General features: G+C 41.3%; 1 protein-coding gene across 1 annotated transcript in view; it reads right to left on the bottom strand.

Moving 5' to 3' along the window:
• The window catches only part of MTHFD2L (methylenetetrahydrofolate dehydrogenase (NADP+ dependent) 2 like), a 125,718-nt gene extending 117,916 nt beyond the window's left edge, over positions 1-7,802 (bottom strand). Inside the window, exon 1 of the mRNA XM_083158057.1 lies at positions 7,677-7,802. Coding sequence (XP_083014183.1) covers positions 7,677-7,789 — 113 coding nt within the window. The 5' untranslated portion in view covers positions 7,790-7,802. The remainder of the gene's footprint in view (positions 1-7,676) is intronic.
• Positions 7,803-23,284: the final 15,482 nt, after the last annotated feature.

Below are 23,284 nucleotides of genomic sequence, written 5' to 3'. Positions count from 1 at the left end.
AGACTGGAAGTTTGGGTATTAACCCTTTGGAAATTGGACTTATTTGGGACTTGCGCACTTACTACCTGTGTATATATATATATATATATATATATATATATATATATATATATATATATATATATACAGTGTGTGTGGCCGGCACTCCAAACTTGAGGTCCAACACGGTACTGACCCGGTGCCTTCAACAATGGGCCCGCAGGTCCAGGTACAGGATGCAGAAAAGAAGCGGCACTCTCGGATTTGAAATCAAACGTGAAACGTGCTATTTATTGTCCAACATGTTTCGGGCAGGTACTGCCCGTCCTCAGGGATCAACAATATAAACCAAGTGACATACATATATAGTGCAACTAGTGAGAAAACCCTCCCCTCGCGCCGTGCGGCTACCCGCCCCTCTTACCTGCATCTTCCGTAAGTTGGTCACGCTCCGCTTCCCCGTAGCCGGTGATGTCACGCTTAGCGCCATTCAGGAGGCCGTCGCTCTGCCCAGCTCCAGGCGCTCCCAGTGACGTCATCGGGCGTCTCACTGGGAGCCCCAGGTGCCATGGCAACCCCCCCTGCTGATTCCAGAACGAGGTCTGGTTCTCCAGCTGAACCGCGGCGCAGTGAGACGCCCGATGACGTCACTGGGAGCGCCTGGAGCTGGGCAGAGCGACGGCCTCCTGAATGGCGCCAAGCGGGACATCACCGGCTACGGGGAAGCGGAGCGTGACCAACTTACGGAAGATGCAGGTAAGAGGGGCGGGTAGCCGCACGGCGCGAGGGGAGGGTTTTCTCACTAGTTGCACTATATATGTATGTCACTTGGTTTATATTGTTGATCCCTGAGGACGGGCAGTACCTGCCCGAAACATGTTGGACAATAAATAGCACGTTTCACGTTTGATTTCAAATCCGAGAGTGCCGCTTCTTTTCTGCATCCTATATATATATATATATATATATATATATATATATATATATATATATATATATATATATATATATATATATATATATAAATAAATAGAAGCAAAGAAGAGGGCACTCACCAATTGTTGAAAAAAAAAGAACATGGTGGAAGGACCTCTTCTGTGTAGAGATTGGCTTTGAAAAAGGTCTGTGACAAGACCGAAACGTTAGCCATGTCATGTGAGCAATAAATCTTTTTTCATGTTTTTTCAACAATTGGTGAGTGCCCTCTTCTTTGCTTCTATTTGTGATTTGGAATATATTCCTTGGAGTGAGCACCACCGTGTTGACTCTGCTGTCATAGGTGCGGAACTATTGGAGACATATATATATATATATATATATATATAGTGTGACAACTAAACACATTGAAAGGTATACAAAATATTAATGGGAATGGTAGAGTAATGTTCTTCAGCAAAATCAATTACAGTATTATTATATTGCAAAGCTCTGACTAAATATTTGACTTAAATTAGACTATAATGTTAACTGAGATCTAAATCTTAACTAAGATGAAAATAAAAATGTTTACTAACATGTGAATTTAATTTAGTCAAATTTTAAGAAAGTGACTAAAAAAACTAAAACGAAATTCAAAAGATAACACTGATGGGACAATGCATGCCAGTTCTGCAAAGCGATAACCAGCTCATTTAGAGATCAGTGCTCTGGGGTCATGTGGATGTTGGAATAAAGTAAAATTGGAACTGAAGTTACCATCCTATGCTGTAAAATAGAACATCTATTACACATGGGAAGTCTAGTTACTACAATGTGATTTACCAGCCATTGCTCCCTCCTTCCATTTTTATGCAGTTTTCATATACATCATGAACAAGTTATTTGTTCAATGTTCCTGTACAAATCCCCGTCTATAAAATATTATATGGCACATTATCATCAGCCCCAGAAAAATGTTAGAATATAGGATTATAATGGATTGTTTGCAATTTGCATACTGACAGTTCTTCTAATAACCTTCAGGAAAGGTCACATTTAAAAAGACTTGATCTATTACTACTATTTCAGTGGTCTCTCGTAGTGGTGTACACATTCCCTTTCACTGCTGGACAAGCATTTGTTTCATTGATGACTGTAATCATGGCGCAGAAGGAGCACCATAAATCAAGGCTCAGGAACAGAAGAAGGACTAAGATAAGGCACGCTAAAGATAAAACATTCATTTAAAAAATATCTTACAATTCCCACAGCAAATATGTCCACAACTGAAATTGAAACCTGAGAATCAATGATAGTCTATGATAAAACTTCATATGTCATACTAATTAATGATGGTTTAGACAAATGAAAATAGACATTGTCCCCTTCTTGTTTGTATGCATTAGTGGCATTTAAAGAAAGGGAATATACTGTACATGTAAATAATGGTAGGAACACAATTGAAGTGTTTGTCACTGACAGCATTTTAAACTATATCCAATTACAACACTACAGTAAGCTGGACATACAGTACATCGTCACATTGGGTCAATAAATTGATCTCTGCCAGATTTGATGATATTGCACACATCTATGTGTTTGGACTTGTGAAGGATCCAGCTGTTCCACCTAAATTTGCAAAGATTATATGTCTATATATTGCCAGGAAATGGGTTCCAATAAGTGACGTCCTGGTGAGCTGGATACACCATCATTCTGATTCCTGTTCAAGTTCACTGTAGCCGATTCGCCTGTACAAACATCGACTGATGCATGCATCATTGGGGGCAGATATGGACGGAACCAGAGGAATTTGCGATATAGTAGCCATCTGCAGTAGCCATCTGTCGGTTCCAAGCTCCAGATATACCTTGACATCATGCCCTAAAGACTCCCATCAGTTTTGGGAAAGCGGATATGTTTCAAAGGGCAGTGGTGAAATTTTGAGGGAAATTTATAAAAACAATTGCATGATATCCTTCAAAAACCTGTTTTCATACATAGGAGGTGAATTTAGACTGCATGTGGCCCTAAGCAAGATACTGAGTTATGTTCTCCCTTCCTTTAAACAATCACTAGCACTATATTTTGATACCTGACTTGTGACTTATACATTATAGTTTTCCCATATTCTATTACTTTCCCCCTTCATGTACCCTCACCTGTGATGTCCAATGCTACGGCACTCAGTTTCTTCATTTTAGCCGGTCCCCATACCCCATTATTATACCCTCACTCACAGACTGTATTGTATATGAGTGACCAAGGCTTCCTGATTGTAACAAGCCCCATTGACTAAAAATCAGTGACTATATTGATTATGTATCACTGCCAAATTGATTGCAGCAGGCATCTCCTGCAGAATAAACGGTAGTCAGTAAAATAGAGTATAATAGAATATTGATATAGCATCAGCCATTGTGTGCCTCACCCCCGACCTGATAGCTGGATGTCATACACTTTACTTAAAATAACACTGCCCTCCCCACCCCTACCTGATTTGGTTTTAAAGTAGGAGGATGTAAAATGTTATATACTTTAATAAAGTACACTGGAAGACCTCATGATTTTCTCTGTGATTGTCCCGGGTTGGGGCCCAGTTGCAGAAATATAATTCAGGACTCCCTCCTTCACCACGACCCAAGTTTAGAATATGCAATTTGGCTGAGGGGATTCCCTTTGACAAAATTCAGTGGAATCCCCGGCATTTGGAAACACATGCTGCTCGTAAGTCCCAACAGGTACCCATAATGGATTCTACAGGATATGTGTCAACATAAGTAAGTGTGTGTGTGTATATGTATTAAAGTGATAATGGGCCTTATTCTAGTTCACTCTTTCTGACAAAATGCTTCTTAGATGGACAAAACCATGTGCACTGCAGGGGGGCAGATGTAAAATGTGCAGAGAGAATTAGATTTGGGTGAGTTATTTTGTTTCTGGGGAAAATATTGACTGCTTTATTTTTACACTGCAATATAGATCTAACTTTGAAGTAAAACCCCACCCAAATCTAATTTTCTCTGCACAAGTAACATCTGCCCCACCTGCAGTGCACATAGGGCCTTATTCTAGTTGGTACTTGTGTATTATCTGGACGCCCAAGATTTCCATCGTACGACATAGTTTTGGTCGCTTCTTTTTGTGCACAAGTAACACCTGCCCCCCTGCAGTGCACATGGTTTTGTCCATCTAAGAAGGATTTTGTCAGAAAGATTGAACCAAAATAACCCCCAATGTCACAGTGTGTATCTATTTGTTTATTTGAATAATTGTTTGACTGTAGAATTACAAGTAGTAGCAGGCCCTTTAATGCCCCACATGTGGATACATGTGGTTCACCAAGTACCAGCATGCAGCGGAGGCTTGCTGGGTCAATCACAGTCAAACACAATATTTTTTCACATTTTTACATTTAATTGTTATCAACCCGGCACCCACCATCCGGTAAAAAAATATAGAAAAAATAGTTTGTTTATAAACTTAGATATAACATGCTGCTAAAAATACTATAAACTAAAAAAAATATTTGTCTTACCCCTTCAGCCTCAATAAGTATATTGCCCTGAGATAATAGGTCTGATTACCCCTTTTCACCCCCTTTGGGGTAGAATTTAGAAAAATGCTGAAATACATTTGAGAAACTTGGGGGCAGATGTATTAAGCCTTAAAAAGAGATAAACATGAGAGTGATAAAGAGTGATAAATGTCCAGCCAATCAACTTCTGTCATGTTATAGGCTGTGGTACTTATGTATTATCTGGACTCCCATGTTAAATGCATCCCATTTTTTCATACCCTACTATCCAACTACGCATGGAGTTTATTTTATATAGTGTGGCGAGCGCAGCGAGCCACCGTGCCCGAAGCGTGGTGAGCGCAGCGAGCCCCACGAGGGGACGCGGTCTTATAAGAAAAACGGGAGTCCAGATATTACATAAGTACCTTTTTCTGTTTTTTAGGCTTAATACATCTGCAACTTAATTTGGTAACGTTTGTATGCATAAACAAAATCTAAATCTCATTTGGATTAAGAGAGAATAAGGGATTTTTTAAAATACACATTTAACCCCTTTTAACCCCTTTGGATGTGGAATCTTGAAAAATGAATTCTTAATGGGTGCCTACAACACAAAATAAAGTTACTATACAAATTTAAATTTCCTAGTCCTTACGGTTCTGGAGGTTCTGTGGTGAGTCAGTCAGTGGTATTTAGCATATATTATATATACACAAGGCTGGATTGAACAGTAATGCCTCCATGGTTATAACTTTTTTATTTGTGAACAGATTTGAACACTTTTTTTGTACATGAAGATGAAAGGGTCAACACTTCAACTCTGATGATGAGGTGAAAGCTGCCGTTCAGTCCTGGTGTCGACAACAACCACCAACTTTCTTCCACGACGCATTTGCTTGACTCATCAAGTTTTGGCGCACACACGTGGAAAAGGATGGGGATTGAAGAGTGAATAGTGCATACAGGATAAACTGTTCAAATGTGCTCACAAATAAAGAGTCATGGCCATGGAGGCACTACTTTGCAATACAGCCTTGTGTATATACACTGCCATACACTTAGCACTTTAAGTTGTTGGTACTGTATGTTAGATTAAATCTTTAAAAATCTACAAGCAAGACCAGTGAGTCTCCTCTTATTATTCACTATATAAATATATATATATATATTTATATAGTGAATTATATATATATGTGTATATATATATATATATATATATATATATATATATATATATATATATATAGCACTTAAGGTCCAATCCATATGCACTTAAAGCTTGAAGAAATGGACTTGAACCGGTTTATTGTGTGAATTTATTTATTTTAGGAGTGGCAGGCCTGGGATTCATTCTAAGCTTGTTAATAATGGCTGTTTACAAATGGTATCTATAACCAATGACGATAACCCATACTGGATCTTAAAGTAAATGTATCATGAAATTTTCAATAATTAGGACTTTCAAAAAAATACACCAAGGACAAAAAGAAGGTTGAGTGGAAATGGTATAAATGGAAGTAAAATATAGAGTGAATAATAGAGATAGAATGACGTGTAGATAAAGGGGCTACCATATGGAGAGGCTGTGCCTTTTGTACGTCTCCAGTTCTGCAGTCATCAGTTAAAACTAGTGGAGTGTGAAGGAGAAGCTGCTTCTGCAATAAACATTATTATCCCTAATCTGTGCCTGAAAGACAAAGCACTGTAACATAAAAACAGCAGCCTCCACATAACACACATTATATGCATGATAACCTAGCTATGAAAAATAATTATACATTAATTGTGTTATAGTCTTAAAAAAAGGTCACTTTCTTTCTTAGATAGAAATACGTCATTCAAACAAGCGACTCTGTTGGCTAAATTAATATAATAATAAATTAATATAATTAAACCTGTCATTGATATTGTCATTTTTTGATTATATGGAACAGCTTCTGTTATTTTGCTCAAATAAATATAAGTATATATGTTACATACTTTATGATAACCGATTACCAATAGCTCTGAATATTGTTCTCGCTTAACCCTTGCAGCAAAGCAGAACAGATTGAGCCCATTGTGCAAAGCAATGATATATGGGAACGCACAGGAGCACTACTAATGCAGTAACCTCATACGGATTCCAGATAATGGGATCACATCCAAGGTTTTTAATTTTTACCGTTGGGTAGAGATGAGAGAATAATCTAAACTATTGCTTGACATATTTCATACATTGTGCATTGATCCATAATTGTTAAGTCTTACCCCAAGTGAACCACACAACAGACTGAATGAACCATCGTCCCAGCTGTATTCGCTGACAAATTCATTCAATTATGTATTTACAAATACAGTAGGGAATGGGGAAAAAAAGAAGAAAAATATACCTCAAAATTTAATTTGCACAATTGTTCCCATGATTGTGCTGATTTGTGCTATTAAAAAAACCTTATTCTATTTACAGTAACACACATTACTAACATGTAATTGTTAAAATTGTTAAGTAAGACTTGCGCCATACACTTTTGTAAACATATACATAACATGTTTAGTAGAGCTATTTTGTTCTATATGTTAAGACATCAGAACAAGGTTCCAACATTAAAAAATAAAGATGAGATGGTATCAGTGCGCTTTTTATTCTATGGGGATGAATCGTCGTCAGTAGTGAGCAGCTGCGCGCATCATCCAGAATTACTGAAGAGCAACATCGCTCTTTTTACTATGATGGTGTAATGCTAAATATTGCGGCATTCTGATGCTGTTCTTTGCCTGGATTGTCTGCAATAGAATTACCCTTTTACCCTCTTGCCTTAAAATATATAAATATTGGTCTATTAATCGTATATATTTTTGTCACATTGAAATATGTATCCATTATATAAATGTCAGCAATCAATGTACAAATTCTTTTGTACACCAGGAAGTTCAGCGTTGATATAAAACACGTCCATTGTTTTATCAAATGCACTGCTATCAGTATTGTATTTGAAGGTATATAAATCAAACAAAAGCAAAAATAAACAATTTGAAAGAAAACGTGTAAAAATTTATAAAATAAATGACTCCTACTTCTATCTATAATAATAATAATAATAATAATAATAATAATACTTACCACACAGCTATCGTTCCAGTGTCTTCCAGTTCCAATAAATGTGTGTATACAGTATGAAGCATATAATTACTATGAATTACAACAAAACACATCAGAGAACACAGCTCCAAACACGGCAAATTAAACATTGGTGCAACTAACACAATTATCTCTCACCTGCTACTTTCCATTCCTATGTAACAAATTCTACTCCAGGTGCTCATGCAGGAATTTGTAGTTCCATACTTTGTCCTCTGCAGGATACGAAAACTGGGGAATATAGAAGCCATGAGTAGTATGTGATAGAGACACGACAAACTGAGTAGAAGAGGGTTAATGTGCAGATTATCTCCCCTGCTACAGCAAGACCATCATAAGCATCATTTGCAGTACAATCAATGGTACCTTCAAGCATCACTGACTCATGAGGGCTGAAGTAATACACACACTGTGTGAAATCTCCACCCCTCAAAATAGTGATTGGACAATGAGTACACTCTGCTTATACTGTTACTAATAGCAACAACAGTATTTTTTTATGTAAAAAGTACCAGTAATCAGAATAAAAAAGTGCTCAAACTCATCTAAAGTTATAATTTAATAAGATGTACAGCAGCTTCCCACTCTAAGGGCATTATTCTGGTTGACTCTTTGGAAATGCGCGTTCGTTCGGAAATGCCCGAACGCAACGCACGGCGGACATTCCAAAAACACACGCCCGCAGGTCGTCCGCATCCGTTCGTGGCGACTTTCTAAGAAGAGGGAGTGTCTTCGGACTGCATTCACACGTCATTGTGCGGTCAGATCTCACAGAGTTTGCACGGTCCCTACTGCGTCCGAACGGATGAGAAGCTGGCCGTACACACCGAGTTGGTGTATTTGCGCAAACCTCAGTAATCTATTCAGAAATCATGCTTCAGCAACATTACACACTTATCCAATTAGGCTACCTCGTAACATATATATTATTTTTAAATCTAATCAATTCCTAATAGCTTAGATTTAAAAATATTAATTGACACTTAAACACACTACTTGCACTTTAGATTAACCCTTACATCATGTTAAGTTTGACTACTTCATTGTTGCCCCTTTACCTGTGTTGTATGTATGCATTCTATATATTAATTGCAAGGCAAATGCAATCAATCCAAATGTTCAAATTGTGATTAACACATAATAAATGTCAAATACCTACAGTTTAAAACACAGTACGTGTGTGTGTGTGTGTGTGTGTGTGTGTGTGTGTGTGTGTGTGTGTGTGACTGTGACTGTGTACATCATTATGCATACTGGCTAACGTTATTTTTAATAAAAATTATAGAATTTTGTGTCATGCAATGATTTGGTCATTATAATAAAGGTACTGTAGATGGCTGTGCAAACACACACACACATACACACACCAGCACACCTTCAACACCATTTATTAATTACCCTTCACTTTATTACACTTTATGAAAACACACATCTCTATACAGTATCTACCTTTTGCAAGTGCCATAAAAATACTAAACAATTTGTAAAAATAGTGTTAAATTAAACAAGAACACACACACAACTTCTAACTGTAATTATCTATTTATTCAAACAAAAAAAAAATCAACTCAGAAGGTCCGTAAGGTCCTGCACATCTTGTGCCAACATGAGGAGGTGCTCCCTCATTCGTTGAAGTGTCCCGTGGACTTGTCTCTGGTAATCTGTTGGCATGTTAAAGGGGGTTCAACACATTACTATTGATATTCATGTATACATTTTATATTGTGATACATAAAATATGTCAAAATGACCTACAGCATAAAAAATCATAGACACACACTTACATAGACTACTCCTTGGAACATTAATCTAACTACTAATATGGTGACACACACACAGTGGTTTACTGAATAAAATCTGTTACTTATACAAGAAATTTACAATATATTTAACATTACACCTACACCGACACTTGAACCTCTCTCAAACTTGACAAGCCTTACCAGTCAGCAATGTACTGTAAAGCTACTACCATTATGAGTACTTAACTTTTTTCATAAATATTATCTATACACTATGTCAATGCAATGTGGTTAAGTTGTGGTTCTCATTCCCGTCCTTTCCTTAATCCATACTAACCTATGTGTGATGTTTTTGCTGCTGGTGAAGGCTAATAGCATCAGGGTGTTTACATTTTGAACCAACAGCCTAATGGAGACATTATGGCCTTGGGTAATATTGTTGTTTTCTGGCCATACCCTGGATTACAATTGTCTATAGACAAACCATTTTGTAACCATGTCCCCCATACTCCATTTATGGCATAAACCATAGTGTAGTTACAAATACATTACACATAATGCTAATCAAATACATGAGGCATAATGTATACTTACCACTTTCTCCCACCTCTGCTCCCATTTCTTCGCACTGGTCGGTCGGTGGAGGGTAGTTGGGTGCTGCCAGTGGGGTTTCGGTAGGAGGAGGGTCGGTGGGTGGAGAAGGGAGGAGGAAGGAAGATGTTTGTGAGTGGGTAGGGGATTGTGAGTGGGTAGGGGATTGGGAGTGGGTAGGGTATTGGGAGTGGGTAGGGTATTGGGAGTGAGTAGGGGATTGGGAGTGGGTAGGGGATTGGGAGTGGGCCTCTTCAGCACAGGTCTCTGCTGCTCTTTCCCGTGCTTTGAAAATATGATCAAATTGAGGAATGGATGAGTGAAAATAAAGGGAAAAATAAAATAAAAAAAAACATTATTCATATACAGCTAAATATTATATCCACATGACTGTATGTCAATTAGTAAGTATCACACATTTAAAACTCATTGACAACCACTTATTCTCATTGACAACCAATTAACCTCATTGACAACCACTTATTCTCATTGACAACCAATTAATCTCATTGACAACCACTTATTCTCATTGACAACCAATTAACCTAAATGATTTAGTTTAGTTATTATTGTGAAAACTAGTGCATACACCATCGCCTCTCCAGCTGGGCAACGGTCCTCCGCACGTGTGTGCTGGTGAAAATTCTGCGTCGGGCAGCAATGTACGCCCGGCGCTTGTCCCTATTGGACACAAAAGGCCCCACATGGCCCAGCCTCCGCTCCATTACTGAGACTAGGGCCAGCAGCTCTGCAGTGGAGAACGGTGCTGCACGCTGGTAGTAAGCCATCTTTGCTATGGCGCATTAAAAACAATCATGTCCTGTGATTGGTTGGAAAGAGTGTTACTTGGTATTAACTTTATTGATCATATTTATATGAACAGTGTGTATGCGCAACAGAGATATGCGAAACCATTGCATCGCCGAGCGTTTGGCATCGCATAGCTGGCCTTCGCATTAGTTACTGTATGCGTTTAGGTCTATGCGTATATGTATTGAAATACACACATAAACATATGTGCAACTCTCTAGCCTACACCATTATTGACCTCAGCTGCCTGCTATATTCACCTCTTCAAACAAATATATGGTTATAAAAAATGTATATTTGCATTAATCAACCCATCACCAACACATACAAATCTGACTGGGCCCACAAATTGTGACTTTCAAAATACTCATCTAACATGGAGAAAAACAGATTCACAAGTATATAGCATCAAGCCAGTATATATAGGTCTATCACATGTGATTTGGATGAAATTAGTGATTGGTATGTGATGTGTTGTGGAATGCCTTAGATTCTGGAATGGGTTAGTTGCATTTGTTCTACCTGTAATAAAAGTGTTGCACATTCCAATTTGCCCTTCACATATGGTATGTAGTATGTGCATGTGTGCAATAAAAGAAGTTTATGTGTGGGTACATATAATAGAATAGGTAATGAGAATCCAAGTTGGATTTGTCGCCGGGTTATTTGTTTAGTGTTTTTTTTGGGGGGGGGGGGCGTGGCGTTTGCAGGCTCCATTAGCCAGACCTGATGTTGGAGGGTGGACGCAGCTGCTGAATACCATTATGCAGCAGGGAGAGGCAGCAGCAGAGCGGCAGAGTAGGACCGAGGAGGTCCTGAAAGTTATTGTCGACACGCAAAAGGAAAAAGCTGCCAGTCAAAAGGCAATAGCTGGCAGTCAGCAGGTCATTGCTGAGCAAGCTGTTCGGTAAAATGACCTGCTGTTGCGCCAAAATGACCTCCTCCTCCGCCATAATGAGCTTGTGGCGGAGCTAATCTCCACCAATAGGGCCCTATTATCTGTTGCTTCTGCTGCTGATCCACCATCAGCACTCCCTGCTGCCGGAAGGGGAACACAGCAGCTGATCCCCCCAACCCACCAGCACAACGTGGGCGTGGGCGAAGAGCTGCTGCACGTGGCAAGGCATCCGTATTAATCTCCACCATTATGTTGTCCCAAATCTTTTCTTTTGCTGTGTGTGTCAGCTTCAGCTGTGCAATCCAATCCCGTGCAAAGGGTACCCACATTTTGTGGACCTTCTCTTGGAATATTTGGCTTTGTTCCCCTGTTGCCCCCTGTCTGGTTCAATTACTGGCTGCTGGGCTCGAAGTGTTGTTCCTATAAATTTCTTGTGAAGCCACCTGATGTGTTCCTAATGATTCTGCTGTGGCTATGTGTAAAATGTGATACACATTTTATATTATTTCCCCTTATGTTCCCATGTGCAAACTAACATGGTGCAAAAACTGTTACAATATTATTTATTAAATATTTTTTTTTCCAAACATGTGTGCTGTTTCACATTAATGTAATAGGCAGATGTGCATATAGATTTGGGTAACAGAGTTATGTCCATTGAGTGCAGTGTAAATGTGGGACAGATACCAATAAAGTTGTGTTTGCAGCCTATATTCAAGTATTTTGTATTGGCCCATTTAGCCAGCAATGGGTCCAATTGAACCTGTGAAAAGTGTTTCATTAATCACTAATGACTAGAGGAGTGGATTGTAGTGTGCTCAGCTGTGAGTGTTTAAGGTGCGATCGTACTAATTGGGCGATCCGAATGCCTAGCGCATGAACCAGTGCCCTCTGAGAAGTGAAAGCTGCTTGTTTTCACTGAAGATTTCTGCCGTGTTGGTTCGCTTGCACTCGGTGTCCGGTCCGAATGCACGCCTACCAATGTTTGTACACTCCCACGTCTACGCCCAGATTTACACCCAGTTTCGCCAACTTTGAAACCACACCCTTATACACACCTACATGACGCCCATATTACACCCATATTTCCAGTGGGATTTCGGTGGACATTTGTAGACGGTATTACGGAGAACAAGTGCGAAGACACTGCATTGCACATGCGCATTGCGTAGCTAAAAATCGCCGTCCGAAAGAATTCAGAACCGACCGCACCAACCAGAATAAGGCCCTAAGTCTGCAAATGCTTAGTTGATTGTTTTTGGAAATTATTTCACTGATTTACTACTGTTTCTAGAATCAGGCATAAGAGTTAAAAAAATATTTAAAATAAAAAGTGCAGGCATTGCATATTGAGACATAATAACAGAAGGAAAAAAGAAGTTGGTAGTAGTAGTAGTACCACACAAGAAAAACAGAGATTTGCTACAAAAGGTGGAGTGCAACAGATTGCGTATTGGTCAAAGCTTTGCAATGGCAAAAAAATGCTTAGTGGGTCTATGTAATAAAGGGCCTTATTCTAGTTCACTCTTTCTGACAAAATCCTTCTTAGATGGACAAAACCATGTGCACTGCAGGGGGGCAGCTGTAACATGTGCAGAGAGAATTAGATTTGGGTGGGGTTTTACTTCAAAGTGAGATCTATATTGCAGTGTAAAAATAAAGCAGCCAGTATTTACCCTGCACAGAAACAAAATAACTTACTCAAATTCTATCTGTACATTTTACATCTGCCCCCCCTGCAATGCACATGGTTTTGTCCATCTAAGAAGGATTTTGTCAGAAAGAGCGAACTAGAATAAGCCCAAAGTGACACAGCAATTTGGCCCTGTGTTCTTATAGTTAGTGAATAACGATGGTATTCTGTGATCTGTATAAAGGTGGAAAATAAGTTAGAGGTGTGAATATCAATTAGAAAAGTGGTTCTCAATTCCAGTTGTTAAGAAACTTCTGTACAGACCTGTACTGTATCAGACCCCCTAGAGCATCAGTGAGGGTCTTCTGCCTACAACAGCTGCCCATATGTACACACCAGCAGGGCCGTCTTAACAGCAGTGTGGGCCCCTGGGCAAAGCAATGCACTGGGGCCCTTACCTATTCTCCCCTCCTAGGGGTGAGGGGTGCTATCAGCAGCAGCTTTGATGTCCCACATGTATCAGGGGGTGCTCTATCTTCCATTTAACATGTAGGACCTAGCAGTAACTTCTGCTAATTACTCCTTTACTGCACAGGTGGTGGGAGGGTGAACACTAACATGTGGAAGGGGGCACTGAGCTGAATGAAGGGTCCCTTGTAAATTACTTCCATGGAGGTAGGGGGTGTTTTATACGCAGGGGAGGGTTGGATAATGGATAATTTTCCGGTGGAAGGGCAGCTTGTTTGACTGCAGATATCGCCATTATCTGGAAATAGATTTCTTAGCCTTCAATAGTATACAAACCTAGAGTCCCAACTTTCAGGAGGTGCTGGGAACTTGGGGATCAGAGATCAGTAGCCAGAGCAATCCATTGACAAAAATATAAAACTGTACACCAGACGTTTGGAGCTGGGGCAGGGACGGGCTCCTGGAAGGCTGATATCTCTGCTTCTGGGCATGATAGAGACAAGCCGATAGTGTCGACAGAAAGGAGAGAGTCCGAGCTTTTGGAATATACTCTCAGAAAAACTCTATGTCAGAGAGAACCTGAGAAATATGACTGGGAATTGCAATTAACAGGTCGGATGTGGACTGCTGCTTTGAAGTTGGATATCTCCAGTTCCCCAGGGCCGATTTTCTAAATTCTGGTATCCCTGGAAAAAGGGGATACTCAGCTATCAGAATAGGTCCCTTATACAACTAGGGCCACTGGGTAAGTGCCCATTAAGCCCATACGAAAAGACAGCCCTGCACACCAGTACTTAAGATGCCACCAGATCTTAAACCTCAAGCAGTAGGGCCTAATATAATTGACAGGGGATCGCTAGATATTGGTAGAGTTTAAGTACTGCACAACAGCAATATGGGAGTTCAATGAAGTACTAAAGAGCACTATGTCTGTTCAGGACTACTGGTAGTTGCAAAGATAGTGTGATGCAATATGCAGACAATAGATAGGGAAACCCCAGTGGGTTAGTGGAAACTTAAAAATTAACCTGTTAGCTGAATGGATACCCCAGGTTGTAGGGTAGAATCCTCTGTGGGTGTGTGGTTGCTGGGCCCCGAGATCCAGTAGGGATTCAGATGTTCAGGGAGAAAATAGAGGGGAGTGACCCAAAAAGGTGTATAAATGTGGCTGCGCAGAAGCTGAGAGGACTGACCAGAGGAAGAAGAGAACGTCTGGAGAACTGAAGTAACCTTGCTGAAGTCCATGCACTGAGGAGGGCAGGATCACCATTCCCCAAGAAGAGCTTCCCTATGTGTGCCTGACTGCTGGAAAGGTACCTGGACCGGGCCATGGAGGAGCATCACTGCATGGAAGCAAGACACTCTCCCCTGGACCAGCCAAGTCCCAGACCAGATGGAGCCGACCATTGCGGTGGTGTGGAGGACGACAGAACGCGGACGGACGGGCAGCCTGGTTGGAACGATTCTGGAAAAACCCAGCAGTGACATGAAGAGGACCCCTTGGATATCAGAAAATATGAGGACATCACGGAGCAGCTGGAAGGGTCCTTGCTGTGGTGCTCTGCATCCTGGGAACACACCTAATACGTGAGTCTACTGCCAAAACTCTGCCCCAGTAACTCTTCCGCTGCCATAAACTCTGCTAATGGGCCCCACTGAGCGTCACTAGGGGGTAAGCTAGGGAGCAAGCTCCTCGCTACTATTAGGTGCTTCCTTGGTGGAAAAGGGGAAGGGGTTAAGCTCTTTTAGCGTAGCGCCCTGCTCCAGTTTATCCCTTCTGCTGCCAACACTCTGTATCTGGGTCCCCTTTGGATTTCTTAAGGGGTTGGGTTTTATTCACATAGTGGCCGGTCATCAGTCAAATGAGAAGGATGGGCTCCCTTAAGTGGTGGAGCAACATTATAGTGGCCATTTTCAAACTTATTCTATGCTGTTAAAAATATTGTGAATTGTATGCCTATGTCAATGGTTCCCAAACTGTGCGCCTAGGCTCCCTGGGGTGCCTCGGAGCACTTGCAGGGGTGCCTCAGGTTGGTGGTCCAGAACCAATTCAAATAATTTATGGCCAATGAAACCGTCAAAATCAGAAACAGAAGTGAATCGTGTTCTTCACCACATAACTGGACCTAAGGATGACATTTACGCACAACTTATTTCATTTAATTTTTATTTTTTTATTCTTGGTAACAAACTTTGGCCTAGGGGTGCCCTAAAAAATATTCTGATACTCTAGGGTGCCGTGATTCAAACAAGTTTGGGAACCTCTGGCCTATGTAATATTATAGTGGTTTCAAGATTCCTATGTAGTTCCCAATTGCCGTACCAAGTACCATAACGTGTTTTCATAAAGGCTCAGGATTTGGGTTTGGGTGGTGCTGGGCAAGGTTTCAATATAGGGACCCCATTTTCTATAGAATCTTGTTACTCCCGATTCCACGTCGGGTACCGTGGCCTGTCTCTCCATATATAAGGTGTTTATTATGACGGTTTTTGTTTCCAAGATAGTGGGGGCCGATTTTTTAATCCAATACTTCATAATCAGTCTCTTCGCTATGCCCAATATCGCTGTAACCACCGGGAGCAGGGTCTTTTTCTTGCCTTCCCAGTCCCAGTCTCCCATTAACAGTAGCAAACACACAGTAGTGTTTTTTGCCACCTTTAGGTGGAAGGTGTTATTTATAAATGCAATAAGCCTATTCCAGTATGTGGCTATCCTGCCGCACTGCCAAAGATTGTGAAAGAAGGTGGCTCGCCTCTGTCCACATTTAACGCATGTGTCAGGTTCTCCAGTTATCATATGGGCCCTTTGTACCGGGGCCACATATGCTCTGTGTATTACCTTCCAATGTACCTCCTGGAGGGACGCTGAATGGAGGGATTTCATGGTCTGTTAACAGTGCTTCAGGACCACCGAGTACTCCGGGATCAATGGTATCTCGGATTTACCCTACATCGGGATCCCAACTGTCAAAATGCCGACGGACACCCGCTTTTTTCCCTCGTGGGGGTCCACGACCCCCATAGAGGGAGAATAGAATAGGTGGCTCGCGTATCGAGCCACCGTGCCCACAGCGTGGCGAGTGCAGCGAGCCCGCAAGGGGCTTTTTTGTGCTCGCCATGCTGTCTGACTCTGGGCAGTCGGGATCCCGACGTCGGGATAATGACTGTCGGGATCCCGACTGTCGGAGTCCCATACCACACCCATTTGAAAGTTTCTATCATGTTACCCTCACCCTCAATTCCATTTTCAATGTCATCAATAAAGATATTAAAAAGCACTGGCCCAGGTACTGCACTGGTAACATTTTCTTCCTGTGACTACACTCCTTTTACTACAACTCTATTTTCTGTCCTGCAACCAAGATCAACCATCTAAGAATTCAATCCCAAGCTTTCAAGTTTTTTTTGTATAATCAGTTTTTATTGAATATTGAAAGAAAGAAATAACAGGGGATTCATACATTGAGTCATGCGAATATTCTGCTTATCTCGGTGCAGCGAGACACATAGTTGTCAACAATCAACAGTAGTGTTAATGCTCTTAATGTGGTCCTCAAAGGTCTATGAAGTCATTTAAAAGCCATAAGTTGAGGCGCAGGAAGATAGGTGCAATGTGGGTATTCGCATTGGTGCAGACAGGTTGGGGTACATGGGGTGGGGAGGGAATAAGGGAAGAAGAGAGAGGAGGGAAGAGGATAAAGAGGGGTGGGGAGGGGGGTGTAAGGTGACAGAGGTAAGTTAAAGCTAATATAGTCTGGAACTGGATCCAGCCACTTTAACTGCAAATAGAATCTTTATAATCTTGTGAGGATTTATAATCCAGCCAAGGAAGCCATATGGCTGTAAAGTCTGAGAGTCTATCCCCTGATGATAGTAGACCGTCCTTAATAGACATGTAATGGTCAATTTTGGTGAACCAGGATTTGCGTGTGGGAGGGATCGTGGATTTCCACAAGATTGGTATAGCTGCCCTCGCAGCGTTACCAAGGTGTCTGAGCAATGAGGTTTTGTAGGAGGATAGCGGAGTGGTGGAGAGATTTAACAGCCAGAAGGCGGGGGTCGCGGGAAGGCAAATGTGGAGTATTTTTTGCGAGGTCTCAATAACATCGGTACAAAAGCGGGTAATCAATGGGCATTCCCACCATATGTGTAGGAGAGTTCCAGTGGCCTTCCCGCACCTCCAGCAGCTCGCTGAGATGGTCTGGTTTATGGTGTGTAAGAGAGATGGGTGTATTGTATTGTATTGGGTTTCCCTTGTTTGGATGCAGATAGAACTAGCGTGGGCTTTCAGGAAGATAGATTACCATTCTTTGTTAGAGATAGTTAGGCCTAAATCCCGCTCCCAGGCACGGGTGGATGTAGAGGAAGTATCGTTATTTGAGTTTTGTTTGTATAACAGTGAGATCGTGTGAGAGGGGTCACATGTGGTTACACAGAGTCTTTCAAAGGAGGTCAGTTCTCAGGAGGCTACTGCGTTTCTAGAGCTTGTTTGCATGAAATGTCGAACCTGACCATTTTGCCTGTATATCTGAAAATGAGCACACACCTGAGCCAGCTATCACCTGACCAACTCTAAAAAGTCCCTCTAGTGCCCATTGGGAGAAGTCGGGGATGTTCAGCCCCGGTTGGAAATCTGGGTTATACAGAAAGGAAGTCAGAGGGCCAAGTTCGGAAGAAATGATGGGATTGCGCCATAGAAGGTTCTAAACGGCAAGGGTAGGGGAGATAGTCAGGTCGGATGGTGGCAGTTTAGGGAGCCTAGGGAGCCAGGGAAATATTTCAGGATATTGTCGGACACAGACGCCCTCTAGTTCCACCCATTGTTTGATGTTTCAACTTCTAGTCCAGTCCAGTACTCTGTTTAGATGTATAGCAGGATAATAATTTTTTATATCTGGTAGCTGAAATCCCCCTGTTTGGGTGCTTCTCGTCAGGACTTCTCGCTTAATCCTAGGTTTTTTACGAAACCATATGAATTGTTGGGTCAGGGTTCGGATGGATTTAAACCAGGCTTCTGGGACAGAGATAGGTAAGGTCTGGAGTATGTAGAGCAATTTGGGTAGGGAGTTCATTTTAGTGATGTTGATTCTGCCCAGCCAGGACAGCTGTTTGTTGTGCCATCTGCTATAGTCTGCATGGAGGGATTTAAGTAACGGTTGGTATTTCAAAGAGTATAGTCGGGTTAAGTCGCTGGGCAGATTAACCCCTAAGTATGTTATGTGGGAGGGTTGCCATGTGAATGGGAAGGCCTTTCTCAATTGGGGGACCATTGTGGGGGGTACTGAGATGTTAAGGATGCTAGATTTGGTCATGTTAACTTTAAAGTTGGAAATGGAGCTATAGCGATCTAGCTCGTGTACAAAGTGGGGGAGTGATGTCTCTGGGTGTGTAATTATTGCCAGTAGGTCATCGGCAAATAGTGCCAACTTATAGTCCACCTCTCCGACTTGTATACCCGAGATATGTTTGTTAAGTCTTATAGCTCTCGCCAGGGCCTCCATACATAGGACAAAGATTAGCGGTAAAAGGGGCAGCCTTGCCTTGTTCCATTGCTAATAGGGAAGGGATCAGAGAGGAAGCCATTTGTCCTTACTCTCGCTGTGGGCATGTGGTATAAGGCCATAATTCTATGGAGTGCTTGAGTGCCTAAACCGATATGCTCCAGTACAGACCGCATGAAACTCCAGCTGACCCTGTCAAAGGCCTTCTCAGCATCTGTGGAAACCAAGATGGTGGGGATCCGATGCTGAGAGGTGAGATAGATCAGGATTAGGACCTTGGTGGTGTTGTCCTTTGCTTCACGGCCAGGAACAAATCCCACCTGATCGCTGTGGATCAATGCCGGAAGGAGTTTGTTCAGCCTGTTCGCCATCAGTTTTGCAAATAGCTTAACATCGATATTTAAAAGAGATATGGGTCTATAATTAGAGCATACCGAGGGATCTTTTCCGGGTTTTGGAATGACCGTTATGTGTGCTTCTAGTGACTTTTTAGAGAAGTGCGTATCTGCAGAGATGGCATTGAAGGCATGGAGTAGTTTAGGAGCTAAGAGGTTTTTAAATGTTTTATAGTATATGGCTGTGAAGTCTTCTGGGCCTGGGCTTTTGCCGGAGGGCATGGAGGAAATGGCTAGATCCAGTTCAAGCTGGGAAAAAGGCTTATCTAAAAGATCCCTGTCAGGAAGGGGCAAGGTGGGGAAAGCCACTGAGGATAGGTATTCCTTGGCCTGAAGCACTTTGTGCAGGTGGTCTATTGGGTTGTCGTGGTCATGAAGGTTGTATAGTGAGGAGTAATAGTTTTGGAAGCATGCTGCAATCTCCGGGGTTTTGAAGCATAAAGAATTTGCATCCTTTTTTTATCATATTAACAAAGGAAGCAGACCTCTGGGCTTTAATAGCTTGCGCGAGAAGACGACCCGGTTTGTTACCCCACTGGTAATAACTACTCTTGCGCTTGCGTATTTCTAATTTGGTGCGTTCGGCGAGGATTCTATTCAAATTAGAACGGGCTTCAACTTGTTCTGCAAGTGTTGATGGCAAGGCGTTAGATTTGTGCACGGTTTCAAGGTTGTGGATAGAAACATAGAATTTGACGGCAGATAAGAACCACTTGGCCCATCTGGTCTGCCCCTTTTTTAAACATGTTACCTCAACCCATATTTGATCCTTATTTTTTTGTAAGGATATCAATATGCCTATCCCAAGCATGTTTAAGTTGTACTACTGTATTTGCCTCTACCACCTCTGATGGGAGGCTATTCCACTTATCTACTACTCTTTCTGTGAAGTAATTCTTCCTCAAATTTCCCCTGAATCTTCCTCCCTCTAGTTTCAGTGCATGTCCTCGTGTTCTGCTGCTCCTCTTCCTGAGTAGAATGTCTCCCACCTGTACCTTGTTAAAACCCTTGATATATTTGAAAGTTTCTATCATGTCCCCCCTTTCCCTTCTCTGCTCTAAAGTATACATATTAAGATCTTTTAGTCTTTCCTGGTATGTTTTGTGATGTAGGCCATGCACCATTTTAGTTGCCCTTCTTTGTACAGTCTCTAATGTATTTATATCCTTCTGGAGATATGGCCTCCAGAACTGAACACAATACTCTAGATGAGGTCGTACCAATGACCTATACAGTGGCATTATTACTTCTTTCTTTCTACTGCTGATACCTCTCCCTATGCAACCAAGCATCTGACTTGCCTTCTTCATTGCTTTGTTACATTGCCTACCTGCCTTTAAGTCCCCTGAAATAGTGACACCTAGATCCCTCTCTTCCTCAGTAGTTTCCATTATAGTTATTGGGTAATTGAAAGAGCGCTAAAATTAATTATTAATGTAAATATTGAGCATTGAAATTAGTTGGAAAAAAGTGGGAAAAAAAAATTGGGATAGGATAAAGACTAAGAGTGGTACCTGTGAAGAAAAAAGGTTAATATAATGTTTACACCCTTTTGGGGACAATGTTAGTGAGATTAGAAGAAGCCAGCTATGGTCTGTCCCTAGCTTACCCTGTCTTCTATGTCTGCTTGTGGCCGTGATGTTACAGGCACGTGCAGGTATGATGATATTACTGCTGTTACGTGCGTCGATCTGCGCTGCCCGGCTACTGTTGTAGCGGTGGAGATCTTCTTATGCTGCAGCCGCTGTACACGCTGGCCGGGTCTCCCGATGGTGTAGGAAGTTCTCCGCGCTGTAGATGTTTCTAGCGCTGCCCGCTGTGTACCGTGCGTACCGGAAGTAACCAGAAGTCGCCGCTGATGGTCCACGCAGACTGATAGATGTTGGGGAATTAGGTCTCAGAGTTCTCCTGGATCTTCTTCTTGGCTGTCCAACGCGTTTCGTGCGACCTGCGCACTTTTTCAAGGAATAATGTTTTGTGGCCAGCATTGTCTATTTATAGAGCAAAACTTTATTGAAAAAAACGGAAGTGATGTTCCGGAAATCTTAAAAAGTGGAGGGAACCACATGTTTTCCTGTTACTCACAGGGAAAAACAAATATCCTTCATTAATTCGAAGGGAAGAGAGATAAAAATCAGGAAAATGGATAAAAATAAGAAAAATATAAAAAGGAGGGGTACCACTCTATAAAAATGCATTCAATTCTATGTCAATATTAAGGCCTGCAGGTTCAAGTGTCTTCATGTCGAAAATCCATTTAGTTTCATTTTTTTTAAGTTCATTCACTAAATCGCCTCCACGCCAATTCCTGTTAACTTTTTGTATAACTGTGCATTTAAGCCCCGCTGGGTTTTTTGCATGTTTTTCACAGAAATGGTAGGAAACGCTATGGGTTTTCTGTCCCTTTGAGATGTTGTAGATGTGCTCTGCAAAACGAATCTTGGCTTTCCTTTTTGTTTGCCCGATATATATTGCAGACCACAGTTACATTCTAATAAGTAAATGACTCCTTCTGTATCGCAGGAAAGTCTGTCTTTGATTCTGTACTCTTTACCAGTTTGATTTGATTTGAAAACGGTGGTTGGCTTAGTTGATGTTTTCTTATTTCTACATGCCTTACAATTTAGGCAATCGAAGAAACCTTTATTTTGAACTAAAGTGGTGTTGGAAGAGTCTTTGGTGTAACTTGTGACAAGGTGACTTTTTATGTTTTTTGCTTTGCGATATATTATTTTTGGTTTATTGGGAAGAATGGGTTTTAATGCTTCGTCCAGCTGGAGGACGTGCCAATGTTTTCGAATCATGTTTTCGATTACTTCTGTGTTGCTGGTAAATTGTGTGAAGAAGGCTAAGTTGAAGTCTTCCTGTTTCTTTTCCTTTATTTTGTAGGTAATAAGATCTTTCCTATCTGTACTGTTAATTTTGTCAAGTTGTTGGTCTAGTAGGGTTTCTTTATATCCTTTGGCCATAAAGTTCTTTTTCATTTCTTCACTTTGTGTTTTAAAGGTTATGTCGTCTGTGCAGTTTCTCTTTACTCGACGGAACTGCCCCACAGGGATGCTTCTAATCCAATTCTGGTGATGATTACTCGTTGATGGGAGGATATTGTTCCCATTAACTTCCTTAGTATGAGTTCTTGTTTTGAATCTATCATCTTCAACGAGAATCTCTAGATCTAGGTACACTACCTCTGATTTACTTGAAGTGGTAGTAAAGTTGAGATTGTTTAAATTTAGGTATGCAATAAACGTCTCCAGTTGTTGCTCAGACCCTTGCCAAATAAAGAAGACATCGTCTATGTACCTGTACCACTGTACGATGTGTTCACTGTGCTGGTTATGTGTCCATATATAGTCGTCTTCCCATTTCGCCACAAAGAGATTGGCATAGCTAGGGGCTAGTGGAGTCCCCATAGCTGTACCTCGCTTTTGTAAATAAAAACGTCCGTCGTGCCAGAAATAATTATGGGATAAAATAAAATGAATGTTCTCCATGATGAAATTTACCTGTGAGTTCTTGATTGTTTGATCTGTTGATAAGTAGTGCCTTGTATGCTCGCATCCTTGGGTATGTGCAATGCATGTGTACAAGGATTTTACGTCCGCTGTACACAATATATACTCCTTCTTCCATTCGAGATGTTCTAGAACTTGGAGTATACTAGTTGTGTCTTTGAGGTAGCTTTTTTGTTGCCGTACCAGTTCTTGA

Source organism: Crinia signifera, chromosome 1 (assembly GCF_055691185.1).
Source record: "Crinia signifera chromosome 1, ASM5569118v1, whole genome shotgun sequence".
Classification (NCBI taxonomy): Eukaryota; Metazoa; Chordata; class Amphibia; order Anura; family Myobatrachidae; genus Crinia; species Crinia signifera.
The sequence above is the reverse complement of the archived record's forward strand: the minus strand, read 5'-3'. Positions and strand labels throughout refer to the sequence as shown.